The sequence below is a fragment of the Maniola jurtina genome, chromosome 20 (genome assembly GCF_905333055.1).
Source record: "Maniola jurtina chromosome 20, ilManJurt1.1, whole genome shotgun sequence".
Lineage (NCBI taxonomy): Eukaryota > Metazoa > Arthropoda > Insecta > Lepidoptera > Nymphalidae > Maniola > Maniola jurtina.
The window spans coordinates 1,251,235-1,276,802 of record NC_060048.1 but is presented as its reverse complement, the minus strand read 5'-3'; the positions used below and the strand labels follow the sequence as shown (position 1 = coordinate 1,276,802).

The 25,568-nt window shown below is 40.0% G+C and overlaps 1 protein-coding gene across 1 annotated transcript in view; it reads left to right on the top strand.

The window, feature by feature from the left end:
* Positions 1-24,356, top strand: part of LOC123875995 (zwei Ig domain protein zig-8-like) — a 217,336-nt gene extending 192,980 nt beyond the window's left edge. The window contains exons 4-9 of the mRNA XM_045922132.1: positions 5,864-6,042; positions 8,787-8,903; positions 14,047-14,140; positions 14,706-14,833; positions 20,795-20,963; positions 23,637-24,356. Coding sequence (XP_045778088.1) covers positions 5,864-6,042; positions 8,787-8,903; positions 14,047-14,140; positions 14,706-14,833; positions 20,795-20,963; positions 23,637-23,737 — 788 coding nt within the window. The 3' untranslated portion in view covers positions 23,738-24,356. The remainder of the gene's footprint in view (positions 1-5,863; positions 6,043-8,786; positions 8,904-14,046; positions 14,141-14,705; positions 14,834-20,794; positions 20,964-23,636) is intronic.
* The last annotated feature ends 1,212 nt before the right edge of the window (positions 24,357-25,568 follow it).

Genomic DNA, 25,568 nt, shown 5'->3' with positions numbered 1-25,568 from the left:
GGAATAATACTGAAAGCTCTTCATTTAAGTAGCCGAGAGTGAATAAGTCACAGACTTAAAAAAAATACAACTTAATGAAAGGCATCTCCGGGAGAAATGATAGCTTTAAAACCCTGAAAGCCTCAGGATTACACAGTGGCCACTTTAATCAAGATGAAATTCTATTCCTCGACATTATGGCGTATTCTCCCCGATACATAATGAAAAATAAACTGAAATAAACTGGCCAAGCGCGAGTCGGAGTCTGGTTAAAAGATTCCGTAGCTAATTACATTTTAACTCTAATCTATCTCTACCAGTTGTTATATAGATGTAAAAAGTATATATGTTACATGAGCGTAAATTCATGCAGCTATCTGTTTTATTCTCATGAGTTTTGTATCTTCTGTCTTAGTCATCAACGAGAATGGATTTTATACGCAATTTAATATGAATATAACTATATTTTATTACATAATATATCACGTTTTCAAAGGAAAATATCGTAAGGAAGCCTGCATGTCTGAGAGTTCCAGATAAAATTCTCAAAGGTGCGTGAAGTCTGCCCATCCGCACTGGGCCAGCATGGCAGATCCGTGCTCAGTAGTGGGCCGGTGATGGGTTGATCATGATGATACTGTTAGAGATTTTTCACCGTGTCCCGTGACCGGCCTAGCGTGTTACACCTTTGGTTACACTGTTTTCCTTTGCTCCGTTTCGGAGTCGACTGATTATTTCCTTTCGAGTAACGGAACCCTAAAAGAAATGCCTTCCAAATAATAGCTGTCTAAATCTAAATGGAAAATGTATTAGTTGAAGCGGAAATTACATGGGACGATGGATTTTCGAAATTTAAGGAACCAACAATAGAGAATGGCTGGAAAGAAATCTGGGATACGTATACAATCTTTTGTTGGTAATAAATTGGAATGCCTCCAATTCAAATAAATAAGCATTCGGATGCTTAACGGGATCTGCATGAGCGATTTGGATCATGCCAATCGTCTGTCGATTTGAGAAAATGGTTCTTAATTTCGATATCAACCTTAGATTGACCTCTGACCTTCCTGGCGCAGAAGTAAGCGCTGTGGTCTTTGGGAAGTCCCAGGTTCGATTCTCAGCAGGGGTTTGGAATTTCATAATTTGTAAATCTCTGGTCTGGTCTGGTGGGACGCTTCGGCCGTGGCTAGTTACCACCCTACCGGCAAAGTCGTGCCGCCAAGCGATTTAGCGTTACGGTACGATGCCGTGTAGAATCCAAAGGGGTATGGCTTTAATAAAAACTGCCATAGGTACATTATATCTAACTGTCAAGCTTACAGATTTTCTCACGGTGTTTTATTTCACCGCTAAAGCAATTATATTGCTTCGTTTTTAATGTTTAGGAATTACTCGTAGGACTAGATAATACAGGATTATGTTTCAGTCTATGTATGGTTGTGTATGTTTTGGACACCTATTCCCTTGTGACATTTTGATAAATGAAGTGTCATCTTAACGGCTAGTCGGAGGTGAGGCTTCGTATGATACGAGATCTTCGTATTCTGCGTGTCATAAAGGTGTCATGTTATTACTACGACATCATGGCATGTCATAGGTTGTGAATGATAGCACAAAAATTGAGGACGTGACAGTTAGTTGACGTTTAGTTGAAAACTAAAACCCGACTGCGATCGTCTTAATAAACACTGAAATATTATAGCAAAATTGTTTTTCTGTCGCTTGGTATATTTTAATGTTGTAGTACATTTACATTTATGAACTCAGAATTTTCCCCTTTTTTTTGGCCTGAAGGAATTTTTCGTGAACACATTTGAATTTTTTTTTTATGCAACCACAAATTACGGTTTCAGGATCTTTTCCTTTAATTTTTCTCTAAGACCTACCTACCTGCCAAATTTCATGATTCTTGGTCAACGGGAAGTACCTACATATAGATTTTCTGGACAGATTCGACAGACAGACGGAGAACATAGTGATCCTATAAGGGATCCTTTTGGAGGTACGGAACCATAAAAAGAAGATAATATTATCTGAGTACCTATACAACTTGTAACAGGACTTCGTCTGTGGTGGCGATTGCTGGCGCACGTGTTGTGCCTTTTTGGAGTGTTTTTTTGGTAGAAGTGGCCGGTTTTTGTGTTCTGCTGGTGTTTATTGGTGGTGGAACTGACTGGGAAGCGCTCTAAAGGGGCGCCGCGTGTATGTCGGCGGGCGCCGGCACAGACGAAGTCCATACTTATACATATAGTTTCCCTAACTTGTAAATAACTACAAACTTGACATTGGCTAATTAGTGTAAAGCCAGACGAGAGAGAAAAAAAAAACTTGTAACATAAAGTGACTTCAGTGTCAAATTTAAATGTCTGATCGTTTACGTTCTTTTGTTGTTTTTTACAAAGGTATTTTTTAGTAATCTCAATTTAGTTTCGAAAAATTTCTTGCTAACAATGTCGCCTTACTTACTCAAACAACTTTTTATACCTACCAAAACCAATTTCAAAGACTGAAATTAGATTTTTTCGCCTGAATAATATTTTATAATACTTTAGATAAATCATATTTTTTCGTTACGGCTGCGGGTTTTTGAATTCATAACATTCACCCTCTGAATTTTAATAGTCAATGTGTACTTACCACACTTAGAACATTTTGTATGCCGCTTGCGTGACAAAATTGAATGATTTTTCAAAAAAAAAAAACCGACGAATTGAGAACCTCCTCCTTTTTTGGAAGTCGGTTAAAAAGCGCTCCCGTTTTGATTAACCCCTGACCCAAAATAGGGGTGTTATAAGTTTGACGTGTGTATCTGTGTATCTGTCTGTGGCATCGTAGCTCCTAAACTAATGAACCGATTTTAATTTAGTTTTTTTTTTGTTTGAAAGGTGGCTTGATCGAGAGTGTTCTTAGCTATTATCCAAGAAAATCGGTTCAGCCGTTTGAAAGTTATCATCTCTTTTCCAGTTACTGTAACTTTCACTTGTCGGGGGTGTTATAAATTTTTTATTTACACTTGTTCAAAAAGCGCTTCTGCTTTAATACATATTTTATTGTTTACTTATAATTTATTTATTTTATTCTTAGATATTATCAACAGAACCTATTTACTTAAACTACACATAATATAAAAAGATACTGTGGTAGCCTAGTGGTAAAGATGTCGACCTTCTTTTCCGGAGGTCGGGGACTATCACTCCGTTAGATACCTCTAATTTTTCGAAGTTATTTGCTTTTTATGCAAATAAAATATATCACTTGTTTTGACAGTGTAAGAAAATATCGTGATGAACCTCCATGCCTGAGAGTTCTCTGTAATGACCTCAAAGTTGTGTGAAGTCTGCCAATCCGCACTTGGCCAGCGTGGTCTATATGGCCAAGTCCTAATTACTACCACTAATTACTACATACATAGATTTCATGTCACATTGGCTTCATATAACTAGAGGAACTGCGTCAGCTCTTAAACCACATAATATCAGATCAAACTTTCAGCAATTTACAACGTTCTACGAAGGATGTTTTGATAAAGGAGTTTTGTCTCGCAGAACATTACGGGCGCATTCAGTCGGAGACAGCTATTGTGGCGGGTGATTCATGCGAGACATACATCCTCCGACGAACGGACGCAAGATTATACCCATCTGGCTCTAAACATTGTCTATAAATGACGCAATACAGAAAACTATATATCTTATGTTAAGAGAAACATAAGGAAAAATGTCTCCTTCATTCTAAAATACAAAGATAGTCCAAATGTACATATAAAGAGGAACAAAAATGACCAATAACCACATTGATATAATGTCATATTGGGGTCACGAAGCTAACTTAGCAGATTGGCACAGCTCTTAAACGACATATCAGGTCAAACTTTCAGCAACTCCACGAAGGATGTTTTGATAAAGGAGTTTTGTCTCGCAGAACATTACGGACGCATTCAGTCGGAGACAGCTATTGTGGCGAGTGATTCATGCGAGACATACATCTTGCGACGAACGGACGCAAGATTATACCCATCTGGCTCTAAATATTGTCTATAAATGACGCAATACACGAAACTATATATCTTAGGTTAAGAGAAACATAAGGAAAAATGTCTCCTTCGTTCTAAAATACAAAGATAGTCCGAATATACATATAAAGAGGAATAAAAATGACCAATAACCACATTGATATGTCATATTGGGGTCACGAAGCTAACTTAGCAGATTGGCACAGCTCTTAAACGACATATCAGGTCAAACTTTCAGCAATTCCACGAAGGATGTTTTGATAAAGGAGTTTTGTCTCGCAGAACATTACGGACGCATTCAGTCGGAGACAGCTATTGTGGCGGGTGATTCATGCGAGACATACATCCTCCGACGAACGGACGCTGAAGCTTGTAGCCAACTAGGTCCCTTCTTGTAATTCAGCGAATTTCACTGTTGTAAGGCGCTTTACTTGGCAAGACAAAAGCCAAGTTGAAAGGCTTCAAGTACTTGGTGTTTGAAGTTTGATAAGTGAGTCAAATCTGATTATGGTGGCCAAGTTTATGGTCTTCTAGGGTAATTATGTATTTTTAATCACGGGTGCGCCCTAGGTATCTCACGAGCCGTCTTGGTGAAACGGTATACTTTTTCCCATAAAAGAAGCTACTAGTTAAATCCTACGTCATTTTCAAATCTAGGATTTATCGAAATGAACACGTAAATCTGGTAATATTTTCCACAACGTTATTCAATCGGTATAAATCCGAGATCTGAACGAATGGCCGCTGCGCGCCATCGCCGCTTCAAATGCTTCAAATCCTATTCTCAAAAGGGTAGATCTCTTTGACATAAATGTCACTCATTCGATATTTAAATTGCTATCCCTCTAACTTTCAGAATTATTATTTCCTACATCCCTGCTTTTACTCGCGGCTCTTCCAACATCAATGCTTTTAAGTCACCTACTTGTTGATAATATGTGCTATCCATAATCCATAATTAATATTATAAATGCGAAAGTGTGTCTGTCTGTCTGTCTGTCTGTCTGCTACCTTTTCACGGCCCAATAGTTTAATCGATTCTGACGAAATTTGGTACAGGGTTAGCTTATATCCCGGGGACGGACATAGGCCACTTTTTATCCCGGAAAATCAAAGAGTTCCCACGGGATCTTTAAAAAACCTAAATCCACGCGGACGAAGTCGCGGGCATCCTCTAGTAGTAAATAATTTATATCACTTGGTGAAGGAAAACATCATAAGAAAACCTGTATGCCTAAGTGTTCTCTATAATGTTGTCAAAGCTGTGTGAAGTCTGCCAATCTGCACTTGTCCAGCGTGGTAGACCATGGCCAAATACTTTTCTTGGCGCAGGCGCAGTGGTACGCTGTGGTCGTATAAATGGAAGGTCCTAGGATCGATCCCCGGCAGGGGCCATTTGGGAATAAATCCTAAATTGGTTGTGGTCTGGTGAGAGACATGGCTAGTGACCATTACCACTCTACCGACAAAACCGTGCCACCAAGCAATTTAGCGTTCCGGTACGATGCCGTGTAGAAAGAGAAACCGATACTTAAGGTGTAATAACAATCGCCACACCCCTTCCAAGTTAGCCCGCCTCCATCTTAGACTACATCATCACTTACCATCATGTGCCAACATATCACACTAATATTATAAAGGTGAAGCATTTGTATACATATGTGTGTATGTTTGTTACAATTTTACGCAAAAACTACTGAACAGATTTGACTGAAATTAGGAATGGAAATAGATTATACCCTAGATTAAGACATAGGCTACTTTTTATCCCGAAAAATTAAAGAGTACTAACGAGATTTTGAAAAACCTAAATCCACGTTGACAAAGTGGGTGTCAGTTAGTAGAGGAATAATTTTTTTTTATCTTTGCCAGGTTGCACAGACAACACAAATGGAGTGGACGGAGGCCAAGAGATAGAGTACACGGACGTAGACTTAGGAGTCACGCAGCGAGGACCACATTTCGATCTGGCGTACTCCAGAAACGTTACAGCGCTGGTTGGGAAGACCGCACAGCTGAACTGCAGGGTTCACGATCTTGGGAACAGAACAGTAAGTTCAGTATCAATGTTACTGTTACTATTACTGTTACTAGTAACATAAAATATAAGTGAGTAGTTAGTTTGGCATGTCCGCATAGTTGAACTGCAGGGTTTACGATTTTGGGAACAGAACGGTAAGTGCAGTATCAACGTTACTGTTACTACTACTGTTACTAGTGGAATAAAGTTTAGTATAGATGAGCACTTTGGCATACCCTCACAGTTTAACCGGAGAAAGGTTAGTGTAGTATCAATGTTACTGTTACTATTACTGTTACTAGTGAAACAAAGTTTAGTATAAGTGAGTGCTTTGGCATGCCCGCACAGTTGAACTGCAGAACGGTTAGTGTAGTATCAGTGTTACTGATATTATTTATTTGTCATGTTTGTCGTGTGTTTGTATTTATCTGTCGCAGCAAATAAATTGAATACAAAAAAGATGAGAAAATTTAGGACTTTAATCAGTGGGGTCATAATTGTCTTACTTTATCAACGCTGGTCGGAAAGACAGTTAAACTGTAGAATTCATGACTGTATGAAAAGAACAGTAAGTGTAGTATCAATGTTACTGTTACTATGTTACAGTAACAGTAACATGTGTAAATGAGTACAAGGACATAGACTTAGCAGCTTTCAACGCTGTACTTTCCAGTGCGAGGTTGCCATTCTAGCACTTTGGGAGTTGGGACCTTAAAACATCTATCGGTTTTTCGATCTATATGCCATGCCATAGGATAGAGTAAGATAAATATATTATAGATGCCTATCTCATATTATTAAAGCATCGAGTAAGGTACAGTCAAATTAATAATAAAAAAATAACACATTTCACAGTTTTCAGTGTCTGAAACAAAGCAAGAGTGTTTTTAAATGTTTTATTCATTTGTTTGCTGAGTACATCCTCAGATTGCTCGAGCGGCTCTTAATTGAAAGAGAAAATGTTTTATTCAAACACTGAAATGAATTCAATAGGTCTTTGTAGGGCGCCAATTACTACGGTGTCTAAATATTTATATTAATTTTAGCTAGCTTTTATGGAGCTTCGTCTATTTAATAATTCAATTAAAACTGGCTTGTTCCTGTTGCTTTGTATCTATACGTGAATTTGTTACTTAATGACATTATGGGCGTTTGAATAAAAGAAACCACATTAGATGGTGGATTTTAATTTCGGTGGATAGTTTTTACCATTTCGGTGCCATCCAAATTTAAACACGTATTCTCATTAGGTTATAAGCTATTTATTGATGGCGTTAAAAAGATCTTATACGATAACTAGAAGAACAACAACCCATAGTTCAAATTTGAAAAACATAGTAGTAAAAAGTCCACCAAAATTCAAGAAAAAACGGCGTTGCTAATTTCATTGACCCTATAGAATCGCTCCATGCGTTTGAGCACTACTATACAATGTCATAGATATATACAGATAAATAGATACATAGACACATAAATATAATAATGTATTAAGCTTATAACACCCAATTGCGTGCGTCGGTGATATAAAAGAAACACATACTTAACCATTGTTTTAAACAACATACATGTTTAAGCAATTCAAAAGTAGTTGTAAAAGTTTAATTCAATAAAATTATTTTGATTTGATGATTTGATCCTTTCTAAAAATCCTTTTTAGCGTCATACCTAATAACTATCTGCATACCACATTTCAGCCCGATCCATCCATTCGTTAAAGCTGTGCGTTAAGTTAATAGATCAATCAATTAGTCAGTCAACTTTTCCTTTTATTTATTTAGACACATGCTCAAAACAAGTATTTTTACCTAATGCTTTCAATTTTAAGTAAACCAGTTGTAAACATGTTTATAAAAAATATTTTTAAACTGATTTCTTCCAACCCTGATTATAATCCCTCGGCGTAAATCACGAAAAAGCTTCGTTAATAAATCAAGTACCACAAAAAGCGACTCAGAACTGGATTACTAGATTATCCAAGGCACTTAAAATGTTATGATAAATTTTCTGTGTAGCTAATAAAAGGTACCCCATAATCTGTTTGAAGATGAAAGAGTGACCTCTACTTATGGGATTTAGAGCCGTAATCCTTAATATCTCTTGACTAGATATTTATTATTATTGGCTATGGAAAAATAAAGAAATAAATAGGTATAATATTATATTTGCCGAGATAAGAAGGCCGATAATGTAGTTTAAGGGCACTCTCCATGGTGGCTCCAAATCGAGCAAGCTCATGTCCCAATCAACATTTACGCGCGAAACATGCTTAAATGAGAAAATAGGTTCTTGGACTGTAGTAACAAACCTGACCAAGTGCGAGTCAGACTCGCGCACCGAGGGTTCCGTACTCGAGAAATTGTTTCGTCATTTCGCACGATAAATCAAAAACTATTACGTATAGAAATAAATAAAAATCAGTTTTAGAATTTACAGGTGAAGCCCTTTCATATGATACCCCACTTGGTATCATACTTTAAAAATTGAAGATACCTACTAATTGTATTCGTTCACGAGCAAATTTTAATTTTTCTTTTAATGATGTTACCACAAATACACGGTTTTCAGATTTTTTCATTTATTTTTGCTATAAGACCTACCTACCTGCCAAATTTCATTATTCTAGGTCAACGGGAAGTACCCTATAGGCTTTCATGACAGACGGACAGACAGACAAACAGACAGACAGACAACAAAGTGATTTTATAAGAGTTTCTTTTTTCTTTTTAAGGTACAGAACAGTACAAAATATGCCAAATTGTTCTCTTGTTTCTGCAGGTATCATGGATAAGGCATCGAGACATCCACCTCTTGACCTCGGGCAGGATGACCTACACGTCCGACCAGAGGTTCATCAGTGTCCACAACCCACACACTGAGGACTGGATATTGAAGGTGGGTTACCAGAATTTGTAGATGTAAGGGTTCCGCACATGAAGAATGCTAACGGGACCCTTTTTACTAAACCTCTGCTGTCCGTCCACATGCATGGTGGCCATTTTGAAACTTTTATCATTTGAATTTGCAAAAGAAATATGCAGTCTGCGAAAATTTCAACTCTCTACTTATTACATACTGTATCATCACTTACCATCAAGGGAGATTGCAGTCAATGGCTTACTTGTATCTGAGTTAAAAAAATTACAGTTCATGAGATTGAGCCCGCTGACAAACAGACAAACTCAGATGAACCGACAGCGGAGGCTTAATAATAGAGTCCCTTTGATACACTTCGGGAACGGAACCCTAAAAATTTAAATATTTTCTATTCAAATAACATATTGCGAGTGCTTTTGAATCGTCAAAAGAAACTACCTAAGTTGGTCGTGCGGAATGCCATTTCAACCGAGAAAAACCAGTGGTTCCGTAGACCGAACTTCTTTATATCTAATAGTATTAGTTTTTGCTTCATTGGTTTGGTCGCTTTCAAAATAGTAAGCACCCTATTGAAGTCTACTTAAGTGAACTTGTGTGCACTTAAGTACCCTTTTTCCAGGATAGTTATATAAGTGCAGCTCAAATAAAAATAAATAAATAAAAGTTTATTCAGCGCAACAAAGTCACAATAAAGAATAAAAATAAATAAAAAATACAATTGATGTTATTACTACAAAATAACAACTAAACTTGAAACTAGAAAATACAAAGAACAATATTTTGTGTGTGAGCTAAAAGGGCAAAGTTACTTAGATATTCTAGTATGTGGCGGCTAAGATACGTGAATACGGTGGTCGGACCGTTTGACGTTCGGCTAAAGATTGTGTAAAAACCGATCTTGGAACTAATGCCAAGGGCCACCACAAGTTAGCTTTGACTTCCTGACTACCCTCAAAAAGCTTTCTATAGAAGGGCACTTAACTACAGTAACATTGTGGTAGTATACCTACATGTTCATCTTCAGCCGTACCTACTTACCATCCTACTGGCAAAGCGATTTAACGTTCTGGCGCGATGCCGTGTAGAAACTAAAGGAGTAAAAACTGCCATACCCCTTCCAGGTTAGCCCGCTTCTATCTTAGACTGCATCATCACTTACCATCAGGTGAGATTGCAGCCTACTGTGCTAACTTGTATCTGAATAAAATAAAATTAAATTGTGTAAAAGCCAAGGTTGGAATTAATGCCAGACTCTCGAAAGTCTCCCTATAGAAGGGCATTTAATTACACGTAATGTACTGTACTACACAAAGTTATCAACCATCTACAAGATAATCCACCTCTTTAGAATAATATAATATGTGGCGGCTAACTTACGTGAATATGGCGGTCGGACCGTTTGCCGACTCGGTCTAAAGATTGTGTAATAGGCGAGGTTGAAACTAATGCCAAAGACCGCCACAAGTTAGCTTTAACTTGGCTAGACTATCTCAAACTTTCCGATAAGTAAAGTGAGTGCAGTCTAATATGGAAGCGGGTTAACTTGAAAAAGGTACGGTAATTTTACTAAACCCAAATCGATTTCTACGAGTTATCTGTGACCAGGACACAAAATCACTTGATGGTACAGCTTTGCCGATAGGGGAGCTGACCAGCCACAGTCGAAAACTTCTACCAAATCTTATCAGAAACAATAGAGATATAAATTCTCAAATTGCCTCTGCCACAAATCGAATTCGGGACTCACCCCAGTGTCAATCAATCAATCAACCTGTTTGCGTCCACTGCTGGACATAGGCCTTCCCAAGAGTGCGCCACCACACACGATCCTCCGCCTTCCTCATCCACCCACTTCCGGCTATATTCTTGAGATCGTCAGTCCAGCGAGTTGGAGGTTGTCCCACACCGCACTTGCTGATACGCGGTCTCCACTCCAGAACACGTCTGCCCCAGCGGGCAGCGGCCATCAGTTCTGCGGTAGACGTGACCTAGCCCACTGCCACTTCAGCTGGCTAATTCGTTGAGCTATATCGGTCACTCTGGTTCTCCCAAGGATTTCCTCGTTACGGATTTTGTCCCTCAGAGAGATCCACAACATAGCCCGCATCTACCACCACATCCACACCACTGTGTCAAAATATTATTGGTCATTTAAAGGATTCCAAACATTATGTAAAAGCCGAGGTTGGAAGTAGGAAAGACCGCCACAAGTTAGCTTTAACTTGGCAAAACTACCCCAAACTTTTCGAATAGACAATCTCCAACGCGACCTCTGCTATACCGTCCTGGTGATGCAAATAAAATTGATTGCTTGCTCGCAATCCAAAAGTTTATTGTTTTAATCTCATAAATCTAAGAGTTTAAACCTAGATTTTATATTTTCTTGCGTTGTTAGTAATAAGCCTTGTGTTCATCCAAGATTGGATTTCGGCCCGATTTATATTGTAACTACCCACGACTTTCTGCTTTGACTACACCAAACCTCTCCTACGAGTATAATATTATACTTCTATAATTCTATATTCTATTGAAACAAATCCCATTCACGCTGTCCTCACTGGCAAAGTATTCTATCTACTTAAGTATAAGCGCATTTGAAATATCAATTCACGGGAAACAAATTAATTTCCTAAATGATTACTAGAATAACATTTTCGCGTTGCTCTTTTAGGATTTCAATTTACCTCGAACTGTTTTTTGTGCGAGCCACTCGGGTTATTTTAATTCTTCAATTAATTAGTAATTTTGTCATTACGATGAAAGAATTTGTCGTAACGTTACGTAAGAAGGATGAGCCATCTATTTAAGGAGAGTACTGTGGAATAAAACCTAAAACACAGAAATGTATACCTTTAGTACGCGACAGGTCGACATGGCAAATGCGGGACGCCCCGCACACTCGCACGTCACCCGCGCTATCCCGCACCGGGTTAGAGCCAGTTTTAATAATATTATAAGAATATATTGTACATATTATAATTTGTAGAAGAGACCTACTTGTACTTGATACCTAGTTCATTCATCAGACAAAATGTCAAAATCAAAATCATTTATTCAAAGTAGGTACAATTGTACTCCTTTTGATAGTCGAAACTGTTAAATTTGTACAATATAGTGGTGATAATTAATTACGTAACTTGAAACTAAAGCTACGAGGGTTCCAAACGCGCTGAACTCTGAGAAGAGCCCACAACAAACTCAGTTTGAATTAGTTCTTTGCTTATACTTAGTTAACCTAAACCTCTTCAGTACAAACTTATATGTTCATCGTACGTAACCCTCACCACGCGACTTCAACTCGCACTTGTCCGGCTTCCGTTCGTTCCGTTGCGTGGCCTAGGAAAGTCCGCTATTAGCTATTTTCAAAGTGGAAAACTAAAATAACAATTTCGTTTTACTGTTACGAATTCAATTCTAGCTGGAATTGTTTTAATGGTAGCAAATCCGATGAATTCTTTAAACATTTTATTAAAGATTCTAACTTTTAAGCTCTACAAAAAGATAATACTTTCAATGCTTTTAATAAAACTTTGAGTACAAAGTAATGCTTATTTTTATTGAGAACTTTGCTAACATTTTATATAACTCCACAAAATATAACTTTTGAAATGAGGTTTATTTGTAGTTTCGATAATAGAATCATTTAATTCAGTTTGAGTGTATACTTACTCAAAGTTTGTTGCACGATTTTAAAGTCATTTTAGTTTTGTTTTAATTTTCTTATAGATTTATAGAAGACTGGCTAATGACCGCGACTTCATCCGCTTGGGTTATTAAAATCTATAATTAATAAATTAAGGTTATTAAAAATCCCGAGATAAAAGGTCTTAAAGATACTTTAAGGCGGCTAATACTTGCTTTAGGGCGGGTCGGCTAGTTGTAAATAAATCAAGCACTCTCCCCCCTCTACATGTAAATGACGTGCCACAAATTCGGCCATTTCACCAGCAGGTGCAGTCTTCTGGCTCGCACCCAGCTTGTATTTAACGCAGCATGCAAGCTAAGTAATTTACTGACTTAGGCTCGAGCCAATTTCTAGCTGATCATATACATAAAGCATCTATTGAAAGCTGAAGCGGTTAGCGGGCTAACCAGTGAGCTTAGTGTGAAATTTTTACTTTTATTATTCTTTAATTATGTAGGTGTATTAGTAGGTGATGATGCAGCTTAGGTGGAGTGCGCTTGCCGACTTAGGCTCGTGAAAATTTAGTTAGTTGACGATGTACATATAGCATTTATTAAAAGCTGTTTTTAACATCGAACTATAAGAATGAGGCAAAAGAGACTACAGCTACAGGCTGTGATTTCGCACTCATAAACACATGATATTATTATCCTCCGCTAAGACGTTTAAATTAACAGCGACTCTTATTACGACGCGGTAAAGTGTAATTCAGCTCGCACAGCGCTGCGGCTTAAAATTAAGTAAACGCGTCTCGTTCTATCTCCTAAACTCTTATTTCTTATGTTTCTCTTTTATAAGAGAGCGAAATGAGAGAGAGAAAAGGTTAGAGAGTCACGTGACCAAGTGAGTCCTACCTGGTATAGGTATACCGATTAACTGAGTAGGCTCTTGCGGTAGTGAAGCAAGAGACAAGTTGACGAATCATTGAGCTCTCGCGTCATAACACCTCTCCCACACCGCTCCACTACCCAGAAACCTACTCAGTTAAGCGTTCTGCCTGTTTAGTTAGTCTCCATCAAATTCTCTCTCGTGGCCTGGTAGTGGTCTCCTTGAGATTATCTGCCGTGGCAGAAATTCGGTCAGTAGAACATTACAAATGTGTTACATATTATGTTACTAGCTGTGCCCGCGACTTCGTTCGCGTGGAATAGTGACTTTTCGGGCAGCGTGATTCTTTAATTTGACATAACTTTTTGATTTATGAACCGATTGACATGAAATAAACACTTAATGTTAAGTGAAGCTTACTACAATATATAAGTGAAAACCGTATCTAAATCGAATTAGCCATTTCTGATATTAGCGTGCACAAACACACAGACAAACAGACAAACAGACAAAAAAAAATCAATTACAATTTCGGGTTCGGCATCGATATAATAACAACCCCTGCTACTTTTTTTTATATATTTCCATTGTGCAGACACCACTTTTCTACAATTTTATTATATATTATGTTATTGATTTTGTCCACAGATAAGGTTTCCACAGCGGCGTGACTCCGGCATCTACGAGTGCCAAGTTGGAACCACGCCGCCCATAGGCCACCGGATGTACCTCTCCGTTGTCGGTAAATCACTTTGTTACACGTTTCAACGGCCCGCTTATCTTTGACTTGATCTGGGTCAGGAACAAAATAGGGCGTTTTACTTTTGTTAGGCACTTTGTAGTTTGAAAGGCTTGAATAAACAAAGCGCTTGGCGGCTGAATTGAAGTCTTAGGGTCTTAGGGTCTAGGTTAGAGGTTCTTTGCCACAAAGTGCCGCGCGGAGGCAGCGCGAGTCAAGAGTGATATAGTCAAATTACTTAGAGGTACTTAGAACAAAGATATTGGAGCCTGCTCTTAGTTGTAGGAGAGCCTCGATAGCTCAACGGTTGAGGAGCGGACTGAATTTCGAAAGGTCAGCGGTTCAAACCACATCCGTTGCACTATTTTCGTACCCCCTCCTGGCTCAAACTTAACGTTCAATTAGAGGGGAAAGGGGAGTATTAGTCATGATTAGTATGGCTAATATTCTTGAAAAAAAAAAAAAAAACTACTCCTCTAACAGAATCTCCACTCTTCCATGACAATATTAGCGTTAGCATGTATACTTGTTTGCATAGAGTTTATAAGAAAGAATGATTTATCTACAGAGCCGCTGACAACGATCCTGGGTGGTCCAGAGCTGTTCATCAACATGGGCAGCACAATTAATCTCACTTGCGTCGTGCAGCACTCGCCGGAACCACCCCCCGCGATACGCTGGACTCACAATGATGAGGTAGGTACAACAGAGCCACACAACAATCCTGGGTGGTCCATAGCTGTTCATCAACATGGGCAGCACAATTAATCTCACTTGCGTCGTGCAGCACTCGCCGGAACCACCCCCCGCGATACGCTGGACTCACAATGATGAGGTAGGTGCAACAGAGCCACACAACAATCCTGGGTGGTCCATAGCTGTTCATCAACATGGGCAGCACAATTAATCTCACTTGCGTCGTGCAGCACTCGCCGGAACCACCCCCCGCGATACGCTGGACTCACAATGATGAGGTAGGTGCAAAGAGCCACTCACAACGATCCTGGGTGGTCCAGAGCTGTTCATCAACATGGGCAGCACAATTAATCTCACTTGCGTCGTGCAGCACTCGCCGGAACCACCCCCCGCGATACGCTGGACTCACAATGATGAGGTAGGTGCAACAGAGCCACTCACAACAATCCTGGGTGGTCCAGAGCTGTTCATCAACATGGGCAGCACAATTAATCTCACTTGCGTCGTGCAGCACTCGCCGGAACCACCCCCCGCGATACGCTGGACTCACAATGATGAGGTAGGTGCAACAGAGCCACTCACAACAATCCTGGGTGGTCCAGAGCTGTTCATCAACATGGGCAGCACAATTAATCTCACTTGCGTCGTGCAGCACTCGCCGGAACCACCCCCCGCGATACGCTGGACTCACAATGATGAGGTAGGTGCAAAGAGCCACTCACAACGATCCTGGGTGGTCCAGAGCTGTTCATCAACATGGGCAGCACAATTAATCTCACTTGCGTCGTGCAGCACTCGCCGGAACCACCCCCCGCGATACGCTGGACTCACAATGATGAGGTAGGTGCAACAGAGCCACACAACAATCCTGGGTGGTCCATAGCTGTTCATCAACATGGGCAGCACAATTAATCTCACTTGCGTCGTGCAGCACTCGCCGGAACCACCCCCCGCGATACGCTGGACTCACAATGATGAGGTAGGTGCAAAGAGCCACTCACAACGATCCTGGGTGGTCCAGAGCTGTTCATCAACATGGGCAGCACAATTAATCTCACTTGCGTCGTGCAGCACTCGCCGGAACCACCCCCCGCGATACGCTGGACTCACAATGATGAGGTAGGTGCAAAGAGCCACTCACAACGATCCTGGGTGGTCCAGAGCTGTTCATCAACATGGGCAGCACAATTAATCTCACTTGCGTCGTGCAGCACTCGCCGGAACCACCCCCCGCGATACGCTGGACTCACAATGATGAGGTAGGTGCAACAGACCCACTCACAACGATCCTGGGTGGTCCAGAGCTGTTCATCAACATGGGCAGCACAATTAATCTCACTTGCGTCGTGCAGCACTCGCCGGAACCACCCCCCGCGATACGCTGGACTCACAATGATGAGGTAGGTGCAAAGAGCCACTCACAACGATCCTGGGTGGTCCAGAGCTGTTCATCAACATGGGCAGCACAATTAATCTCACTTGCGTCGTGCAGCACTCGCCGGAACCACCCCCCGCGATACGCTGGACTCACAATGATGAGGTAGGTGCAACAGACCCACTCACAACGATCCTGGGTGGTCCAGAGCTGTTCATCAACATGGGCAGCACAATTAATCTCACTTGCGTCGTGCAGCACTCGCCGGAACCACCCCCCGCGATACGCTGGACTCACAATGATGAGGTAGGTGCAACAGACCCACTCACAACGATCCTGGGTGGTCCAGAGCTGTTCATCAACATGGGCAGCACAATTAATCTCACTTGCGTCGTGCAGCACTCGCCGGAACCACCCCCCGCGATACGCTGGACTCACAATGATGAGGTAGGTGCAACAGACCCACTCACAACGATCCTGGGTGGTCCAGAGCTGTTCATCAACATGGGCAGCACAATTAATCTCACTTGCGTCGTGCAACACTCGCCGGAACCACCCCCCGCGATACGCTGGACTCACAATGATGAGGTAGGTGCAACAGACCCACTCACAACGATCCTGGGTGGTCCAGAGCTGTTCATCAACATGGGCAGCACAATTAATCTCACTTGCGTCGTGCAACACTCGCCGGAACCACCCCCCGCGATACGCTGGACTCACAATGATGAGGTAGGTGCAACAGACCCACTCACAACGATCCTGGGTGGTCCAGAGCTGTTCATCAACATGGGCAGCACAATTAATCTCACTTGCGTCGTGCAACACTCGCCGGAACCACCCCCCGCGATACGCTGGACTCACAATTATGAGGTAGGTGCAACAGACCCACTCACAACAATCCTGGGTGGTCCAGAGCTGTTCATCAACATGGGCAGCACAATTAATCTCACTTGCGTCGTGCAGCACTCGCCGGAACCACCCCCCGCGATACGCTGGACTCACAATGATGAGGTAGGTGCAACAGACCCACTCACAACGATCCTGGGTGGTCCAGAGCTGTTCATCAACATGGGCAGCACAATTAATCTCACTTGCGTCGTGCAGCACTCGCCGGAACCACCCCCCGCGATACGCTGGACTCACAATGATGAGGTAGGTGCAACAGACCCACTCACAACGATCCTGGGTGGTCCATAACAGCATCAACATGGGCAGCACAATTAATCTCACTTGCGTCGTGCAGCACTCGCCGGAACCACCCCCCGCGATACGCTGGACTCACAATGATGAGGTAGGTGCAACAGAGCCACTCACAACAATCCTGGGTGGTCCATAGCTGTTCATCAACATGGGCAGCACAATTAATCTCACTTGCGTCGTGCAGCACTCGCCGGAACCACCCCCCGCGATACGCTGGACTCACAATGATGAGGTAGGTGCAAAGAGCCACTCACAACGATCCTGGGTGGTCCAGAGCTGTTCATCAACATGGGCAGCACAATTAATCTCACTTGCGTCGTGCAGCACTCGCCGGAACCACCCCCCGCGATACGCTGGACTCACAATGATGAGGTAGGTGCGACAGATGGCTCTGTTCTCTCTGGATGGCTCTCACAACAATCCTGGGTGGTCCATAGCTGTTCATCAACATGCAATCGAAAACCAGACCATGTCAACAAGATAAAGTTGAAAACTAAAACCCCACTGCGATCGTCTTAATAAACGCTGAAATGTTATAGTAAAACTGTTTTTCTGTCGCTTGGTATAACCCAGATATTTATTAACTCAGAATTTTCTTATCTTTCATTTAACATACCACTCAATACAAAGCAAAAAAGCAAAAAAAAATTTTGGAGATCCCTACTTTGAAGTAACATCCGTTAGGTCATTTTTTCGTATAAAATATAGCTTATGTCACCCGAGTTTTTACAACGAATCAATTGACCTCATTCATCAAAATCGGCCCAGTAGTTTAGGCGCTACGGTGGACCACACAGAATCTGGATACAAACATACATACACACATACGTACATAGACTGCTAAAATCATATAACTCTTCCTTTTGGTTTTGCCGCAGTCGGGTAAAAAGTTAGAATATCTGAAGATAGCTAAAGGAACAAATAAACTGGCTATTCAATAAATGTGCGCTTTTAAATCTAGACATAATAACATAGCTGCCACTAACGATTCAAAGCATTTTGTAGTCTTTGAATGAGCATAAAATCGCGACTAAAATTTTGTTGCCATTTATTAAGTTTAAATCCAGACATTTAAATATCTGAGCAAGGAAATAACAGCAATACTACAAATTCCTTTCCAACTTGAACATAAAGAGACTTAGTCAATGGCGTAGCGTTAAGCCTCTCGCTACAGAAGTAGGTAAGCCGTGCATACATTTGTTTGCATCGAATCGCGCAATCAGAGATCCAGAACATTTGGCGAATACCCTCTATGTAGGGATGAGAATATAAGCTTTACAAACATCGATGTATCGATTATTTTACGGTCTCAACCTACAGCTCGCTTCGCTTGTAAACGAATGCGACCTATAGAAGTAGGTAAGCCTTAGCCATGCATACATTTTCTTGCATTGAATCGCGCCATCAGAGATCCAGAACATTTGGCGAAAACGTCTCTAGAGGGCGTAAACCTTAAAAACTTCCATGCATCGATATTTTTTTGATTGACTCAAACTACGGCTCGCTTCGCTACGATAGGCAAACCGTGCATACATTTTGTTAGCATCGAATCGCGCAATCAGAGATCCAGAACATTTGGCGAAAACCTTTTATACAGAGATGAATAAACCTTTAAAATATCGATGTATCTTACTGACCATATCACTATTAGTGATAAAGAGGCCTTTTTGTAAGTGTTTAATATTTCTACGCTATGTAAGTAATTATTAAATTAATAAATTTTAAATTTTATACAAGCAGACACCCTAATTTATTTATTACAAGGTTATTGCCCAAGGTTTTACAAGGTTATTTGGGAATTACATACATTGATATTTTGGACAAAAACTTTTTAACATGTTTTCATAGTTGGAAATTACAAACATCGATGTTTTAAACAAAAAAATATCGATATCCCAAAAGCCACGTTTACATTCCTAGCTGAAGAAAACTTTTCCGGGGGATTTATTCACAGGGAAGTTGCGGGACTTATTTGAATCTAAGCCAAAATGAGTTGCAAGCGACGTCGCAGTTGCGGTGCCAGAAAATGGAGAAATTCTCAAGCCTTTTGCTGAATTAAATTAAAGATTTGGATCTATGTACTTGAAAATTTGGATGGTGTTTCGATTCTCTTACATTTCTCAGATCTTGATTAAGTTAGATCTGTTCAAACTAAGATAGGAATTACATTCTTGTTAAACTTGCTACATAATCTAAATTTATACCTAAAAGGAAAAGGAGACTGACTGACTGACTGACTGACTGACTGACTGACTGACTGACTGATCACACAACTCAAACTACTGGATGGATCGGGCTGATTCGAGTAGCTAAGCTCTACTTTATGATATACTAGCTGATACCCGCGACTTCGTTCGCGTGGATGTAGGTTTTTAAAAATTCCCGTGGGAACTCTTTGATTTTCTGGGATAAAAAGTAGCCTACGTGCTAATCCAGGGTATAATCTATCTCCATTCTAAACAGCCCAATCCGTCTAGTAGTTTTTGCGTGAAGGAGTAACAAACATACACACACACACACACACACACACACACATACAAACTTTCTCCTTTATAATATTATAAGTGTGAAGAAGCTGGCTCTTTTCCTTTGCAATATTATCTAACCAATTTTATAACATCACTCTGTATATTATACCTTGAATAAACCCCATCTGTTGAAGCTTTTCCATCGATCGTTCTTATTATAGTTGCCTCTAAATTGGCTGGAGTGAGCTCGAAGTCTGTTGAGTATTTTTTGATACTCGGGGCCATGAGAAAAGATGCAAATGGCTGTATTATTTTCCCATCAATTTCCATTCAAATTGTGCTCTGCCGAGATGAATAATGTTTTTTCATAATTTCTACCTGGAAGCGGATATTTGATGCGAATAATGAAAAAGATGAAAACCGAATTTGTGTTGGAGTTGTTTTTTTATTGTTTACCAGTTTGCGTTATTACCGAGCTATCTCGACTGATACAATTTACAATAATATTGATTACATTAAAATTGAAACCGTAGAAGATCGAATTTCGTTTAGAATAAAAAACTGATTGGTAAAGTTTCTGGTTCGTTCGTTGATTTCATTGAACGAATACGTTTGGTAAAATGTGTACTAAGATTTTAAGAATTAGTCGTCGTGAACAACACTTTTAATAAAACATCTATACAAGTCTACTAGTTGAATTAACCACAAATTCGCGGTTTTCAGATTTATTCCTGTACTTGTGCTATAAGACCTACCTACCTACCTTTCATGATTCTAGATCAACGGGAAGTACCCTATTTCTTGACAGACACGACGGACAAACAGACAACAAAGTGATCCTATAAGGGTTCCGTTTTTCCTTTTGAGTTACGGAATCCTAAAAATGTATAAAACAACTAACAGCAGATGTTTTCACAGGAAATCAACTACGACTCACCCCGTGGAGGGGTGTCGGTCATCACTGAGAAGGGTGAGATGACGACGTCTCACCTGCTGGTGCAGAAGGCTCGAGCGCCTGACTCCGGCCGGTACACCTGCGCACCGGCAAATGCCAACCCTAGATCCGTTCTCGTCCATGTGTTAAGTGGTAAGTTCCATCTTTCAAACAGTTTCAAACTTACCTTGGGTCTATTACCATGTGGAACTGTGTTATGCCAGAGGGAAGGTCTCACTTGCTGGTGCAGAAGGCTCGAGCACATGACTCCGGCCGGTACACCTGCGCACCAGCTAATGCCAACCCTAGATCCGTTCTCGTCCATGTGTTAAGTGGTAAGTATCCATGAATCATCTGTGTAAATCATGAATCATTGTTTTGGTAATGTTACCTAACACAAATTGACGCTTTCCGATTTTTCCCTTTATTTGTGCTATAAGACCTATTTACCTGCCAAAATTCATGATTCTAGGTCAACGGGAAGTACCCTAGAGGTTTTCTTCACAGGCACGACAGACAGACAGAGAAACAGACAGACAGACCCTAAAAATCATACGATCATTGCTTTACTACTATGAGCTTGGAAAATTAAATTGGATACTACGTACTCTACATTACAAAGTTAAATTGATTTGCATGAAAGACTCGAGTCGAGCGGGACTTTTAAAAGAGGGCATCGTTTACAAAAGACATGCTAACAAGAAAGAGAAATTGAAAACTTACGACGGGCATAAACTTCCTTTTATTATTCCCGGACAAACCCGTATTATTGGATCTAGTCCAAATATGGGCTGAAAATGTGTAAAGATCCCGGAAGAGGTTGCCAGAACTACTCTTTCGTATTGAAACAAACTTATAAAATTACACATTCACATTCTTTTCTATTATAATATATGAGGTCCGTGGATATAGGTTTTTCGAAAATCCCGTTCTTTAGGGTTCCGAACCTCAAAAGGAAAAACGGAACCCTTATAGGATCACTTTGCTGTCTGTAAATTCGCCCGTCCGTCCGTCCGTCGTGTCTGTGAAGAAAACCTATAGAATACTTCCCCTTGACCTAGAATCGTGAAATTTGGCAGGTAGGTAGCTCTTATAGCACAAGTAAAGGAATAAATCCGAAACGGTGAATTTGTGGTTACATCTACATGCATTCTCTATATACCTGTACCACACGTATGGATGGGATGAAAAGATACCAGACAGACAAACAGACAGGCACACTTTCGCATTTATAATATATGTATGTTTATGGATTATAAAAAATTTGTATGGATGACATTGTTATGGATCAGAAACATGGTCACTAAAGTTATCATGGGCTTCATAAGAAAGCTCAGAGTTACTCAGCGGGCAGTTGAGAGAGCTATGCTTGAAGTTTCTCTACGTGATCAAATCAGAAATATGGGGATCCGTAGTAACAGAACAACCGTCATAGCTCAACGATGGTACGGAACCCGACTTGTACTTGAGTCTTGACCGGCTTTTTTCTGTATTATTTCTTTAAAATGTTGGTAACAAGAAGCTCTTTTCATTCAAATGAGCTTCCATTTTGCCCTCCGAAGAAAATCTGTAAGCAGATTTGAATCTGAGGCGTCCTTTGTTACATTACCTCGACTTCAATACAAAATATTCTTTGTAATACAATACTTATATCTATTCAATATTCATATTAAAATGTATTGTCCATTCATACAGTTAATTCACTTTATACAATTGCTTAAAAGATCGTTTTCAATTGAAAAGCGTATCTTGCAAATACTAGCTAGGTTTCAACAATTCAAATTCTAATTTGGAATATTATTATGCTTTATTGAAGAAAGTTTTGGACCTATTATACCTACAACTTACCTAATCTCTATTATTATAAATGCAAAAGTTTTGTTGGTGCTCTTTCATGATTTCAACTCAACGGGTTTCAAAACGTAATCTGGAGCTTTATGAGAGTTATGAATAGGTTTTCGGGTAGGTAATAATATTTATTATAGACTAGCTGATGCCCGCGGTTTCGACCGCGTGGTATTAGCCAATGTCACCAATATTACTAATTACAAACGAAACTATGCTTTCGAATTGAATTTAGAATGTTTATTAAAATGCCCATAGAGTTGTTTGTCTTTGTCGTTTGTATGGGATTACGAGAGAGAGCCCTATTTTTTGTTTTTTTTTTTGAGGAGAATTCGTCATGGGTACCGCCGGCCACGGGGGAGCACAGTCGTTATGTCGGACTCCTACCGACTAATAACCTCACGAAGTTCCATCCCACCGCTGATGACGGAGCACAAGGACCGATAACACCTCGTTACTCCACCAGCGGATGTCCGCCTCAGTAGGCCCACTATATTATAGACAACTGGACTTCGTCTGTGGTGGCGCTTGCTGGCGCGCGTGTTATGCCTTTTTGGAGTGTTTTTTTGTTAGAAGTGGCCGGTTTTTGTATTCTGCTGGTGTTTATTGGTGGTGGAACTGACTGGGAAGCGCTCTAAAGGGGCGCCGCGTGTATCTCGGCGGGCGCTCGCACAGACGAAGTCCATACTTATACATATAGTTTCCCTAACTTGTAAAAAAATACAAACTTGACACTGGCTAATCAGTGTAAAGCCAGACGAGAGAGAGAAAAAAAAGACAACTTTAAACATTTGTTTTTAAAAAAGACAACTTCAAACATTTGTTGTTAAAAAAGACAACTTTAAACATTTGTTGTTGAAAAAGACAACTTTAAACATTTGTTGTTAAAAAAGACAACTTTAAACATTTGTTGTTAAAAAAGACAACTTTAAACATTTGTTGTTAAAAAAGACAACTTTAAACGTTTGTTGTTGTCCACAGGAGAGCACCCAGCAGCGATGCAGCACGGAGGTCAGCTCCGTCTCCAGTACCCACTCTCGGCCGCCCTCCTAAGTGTCATCGTCACCCTCATGGGCTGCTAGTATCATTTAGCTTCATCTAGCTTAAGATGCGGCTTCGTGCAATAGTGTAAGTCCATCAATCAGCCTGTTTGCGTCCACTGCTGGACAATCTGAAACTGATCAAATGAAAGGCTTAATTAGCTTGTATAATTTTTTATAAGTGTTTTACTTACACACAAGGAGATTTCTAAATAATTTTTAAATACATATCACAAATTGTGGAACTGGCACGATTCGAACCTGCATCTTCTGGGAATCGCGCAAAATGCCTTAACAATTAGGCCACAGTTCGCCTTGCTGCCAGTGCCCAAATTTGAGATACCTATTATGTATATTCACCCAGTACTAATTGGCATTAACAGTCGCTTCAGTAAGTTGTGAAAGCGTCTATGTTTTGACTCAGTTCATATAGATCTTGACGGGAATGTGGCGGGTGATTTCAGGGGCAAAATCGATGGTGTTATACGTAGAAAATCAATTAAGAGGAAGATGGATTCACACACAAAGGGTTCCGTACGAAAAAACGTATACACTATTGCACGAATCCGCTTATTTTATGATAAGAAGTACATTAAATATATATTTTGTCAACCATATTGAATATAAAAGCTAAGTTAACAGGGCTCTCTCCGTCACTCGCTTCATACAATCGTAATTCCAATTTCATTTCAATATTAAGCTACCAAAGTCCATGAAGTTTTGCAGACATATTCTAGAAACTAATGTCTGTGTCTGTGGTGTTTTAGATTTTTCTAAAAATATGTAGTTTTAAAATTACAGGGGCTCAAAGATTTGTATGTAAATTTTTAAGACCGCGTAACTTTGAACAGACATAGATATTAGTTTCTAGAATATGTCTGCAAAATTTCATGGACTTTGGTTGCTTAATATTCAAATGAAATTGGAACTACGTTTGTATGAAGCGAGTGACGGAGAGACCCCTCTTAAGACTACGGTCGGCACCGCAACTCAGTCCAGCCGGTATTTTGTTTTCTGCATTTTGTATGAAGCGAAACACATTAAAAATAGACGCGAGTCGGGCTGATTCCGGACGTAATGAACGTAAGTCCATAGGGAAATAGACGCCAGTAACCGCAAGTGGTTTCTAGTTAGGTGGTGCCGCAGAATGAAAAATAAATTAATAGAAATGGCATCTGGTGTCTTTTATTTTCTATGTTTCTTTTAAAAAATTTATCGGTTAATATTCTTTTAATATTATATTATTAATAAACACTCGTGTGTGACATCGCGTAGCAACAGTCTCCATAGATTTTTTTTTGTAAATAATATTAGCCATGCTATTCATGACTAATACTCCCCTTTCCCCTCCAATTAAGCGTAAAGCTTGTGCCAGGAGTGGGTACGACAATAGTGCAACGGGTGGGATTTGAACCGCCCGCCCGACCTTTCGGAATTCAGTCCGCTCCTCAACCGTTGAGCTATCGAGGCTCGAGATATCGAGGCTCTTTAACTATCTAATGTTTTTTAATATACTGAAACATTTCTTTTGAAATTAAATCTTCTTCTCTTCTTCTTGGTTAGCTCTTATTTATCTAGTTTTGGACATAGGCCTCCTGAAATGAAATGAAATTTATTCGCTGAATATGAGTTGCTGAGTTCAAAATAATATTATAACTAAGTTTATGCGACCTTCATATTCTACTTAATAAGCAGGCAATATTTAAATAATAACCTGTGAAATTACAATAATAACCACTGATTATGAAAATAGTTTCTGTAAAATAAAAATAAAATAAAATCGGGCTATCGTATTGCCGGTTTTTACTAACTCACACATACAGAAAATTATTTATATCTCTAGTATAGATTAAAGCAAGTCTTTGAAAACAAT